The following is a 2,067-nucleotide window of genomic DNA, read 5'->3' as shown; positions in this document are numbered from 1 at the left end:
AGGAGGAAACCAATTTGTTCATCCTTGCTTTGTTATTGGCACCCAACCATGGTGCATAGGAGCAAAGTATTGGAGTAGGATGGTAGGATGGGCATGTGGGAGGTGACCAGTGAATGTTTCCTGAACACATCAGTAGACAGATTGAAAACTCAGTTTTGTATGCTATTTTAATCTCCTTTTCTTCTGTCTAGTAGGAACTATTTCCAAGACATGTCTGGCAATAATTGCACTGCTATGACTGAAGTCATTATTTTGGGGCTAACAGATGATCCAACCCTTCGTGTCATCCTCTTTGTGATGTTTCTCTGTGTCTATGCTGTCACCTTACTTGGTAACCTTAGCATAATTATATTGATCAGAAAGAGCTCCCAGCTTCACACTCCAATGTACCGTTTCCTCAGTCACTTGGCTTTTGTGGACTCTGCATATTCCTCATCTGTCACTCCTGTTATGCTCAAGAACTTCCTTGTAGACAAAACAACAATCCCTCTTGGAGGGTGTGTGGTCCAGTTCCTCTTTGGAGCCATCTTTGGGACCACTGAGTGGTTCCTGCTTGGTGTGATGGCCTATGATCGGTATATGGCCATCTGTAACCCCCTACTCTACTCCACCAACATGTCTACTAGGGTCTGCACTCAGTTGCTCATCACATCCTACCTGGGTGGTTGTATAGATGGTTGGATATTCGTTGGTTGTTTATTGAATAGGTCCTTCTGTGGACCCAATGAGATTAATCATTTTTTCTGTGATTATTCACCACTTTTGAAGCTTTCCTACTCTCAAGATAATCTTGCTGAAATTCTTCCTGCTGCCTCTGCTGGGTCAATAATGATGACCACCTTGCTAATTATCATAATTTCTTATGTGTACATCCTCTTCTCTGTCCTGAAGATAAAGTCCTCTGAAGGGAGATCTAAAGCTTTCTCAACTTGCACCTCCCACCTCACAGCAGTCACTCTGTTCTATGGGACCACTACACTCATTTACGTGATGCCCAAGTCCAGCTACACAACAGATGAAAATAAAGTCATCTCTGTATTCTACATAGTAATGATCCCCATGTTGAATCCCTTGATCTACAGTCTTAGGAACAATGAAGTAAAAGGGGCCCTGAGAAAACTGATGAGTAGCAGACATCCTTTTCCATGACTTCAATTCAATATAACAAATATTTACCAAAGACATACTATGTCTCAGGCACTGCAACATGTTTTGGGGATGCAAGGACAAAAATAAACTATATTTGCCCCTAAGGAATTAATATTCTATTAATATAATTGTTAGGATAAAATGATGCTAGTAAATATGTTTTAGAAAAAGGCATATTTTTATTTTAATGGGTTAAAGTTGTGAATGTTGATTGGAAAGATCTAATGGTAAAGTAATGCTCCATAAAAGTGGATGTCTCACCTTTGCAAAGGAGTAGGGAGATATGCCTTCTCAATGCTCTTCTTTGGGTGCATGATTGTTTTTTGGACAATGGCAACACACATTTTCTATTGCTGTATGGTGGTTGTTTTTTACATTTCCATTCTTATACTCATTTTGTTTTATTTTATTGGCTCTGCTATCATGACTCTGTATCAGATCATGTAAATCTTTTTCTGTGTTAGTCATATTTGTTATTTTTACAGCACAGTAATATTCCATTATCTTCCTGTGCCACAGTTTATATGGCCATTACTCAATCACTGGGCATACTACAACAAAACTGGTGTAAATATTTTGATGTATACGGGGACTTTCCTTTTATCAGTCACCACCTTTGTGGTGTAATACACTTGGAAAAACAAAAGGTATCAATAAAGATTCATTAAAAAAATAAAAATGTCCACAATCTATCCTTTCACCGCCTTTCCAGTCTCACATTTTTCTCACATCTATACAATGTTGCTACACTGGACTGTTTGCCTTTCCCCATACATGACACTCTATCTGTATCTTTACAGTGGCTGTCTCACAGGCCTGAAATGATTTGCTTTCCTTCTTCTGCTGCTTAGTTTTCTGAACTTTCCTCAAGACCACTCAAATCCCACCTTCTCCAAGGAGCCTTTCTTCTCTAGCTAA

At 39.1% G+C, this 2,067-nt stretch overlaps 1 protein-coding gene across 1 annotated transcript; it reads left to right on the top strand.

Moving 5' to 3' along the window:
• The first annotated feature begins 207 nt into the window (after positions 1 to 207).
• On the top strand, positions 208 to 1,149 carry LOC118853782 (olfactory receptor 508-like). Its single transcript, XM_036763985.1, has one exon. The coding sequence runs from the start codon at positions 211 to 213 to the stop codon at positions 1,147 to 1,149; it is 939 nt and encodes a 312-aa protein (XP_036619880.1). The 5' UTR covers positions 208 to 210.
• Positions 1,150 to 2,067: the final 918 nt, after the last annotated feature.

This window comes from Trichosurus vulpecula, chromosome 6, assembly GCF_011100635.1.
Source record: "Trichosurus vulpecula isolate mTriVul1 chromosome 6, mTriVul1.pri, whole genome shotgun sequence".
In the NCBI taxonomy this organism is placed as follows: domain Eukaryota; kingdom Metazoa; phylum Chordata; class Mammalia; order Diprotodontia; family Phalangeridae; genus Trichosurus; species Trichosurus vulpecula.
This window is presented reverse-complemented; position numbering and strand designations above follow the sequence as displayed.

Bases quoted from the DNA above. Each gene is read 5' to 3' on its own strand.
- LOC118853782 (XM_036763985.1), top strand. From the start codon at position 211: ATGTCTGGCAATAATTGCACTGCTATGACTGAAGTCATTATTTTGGGG.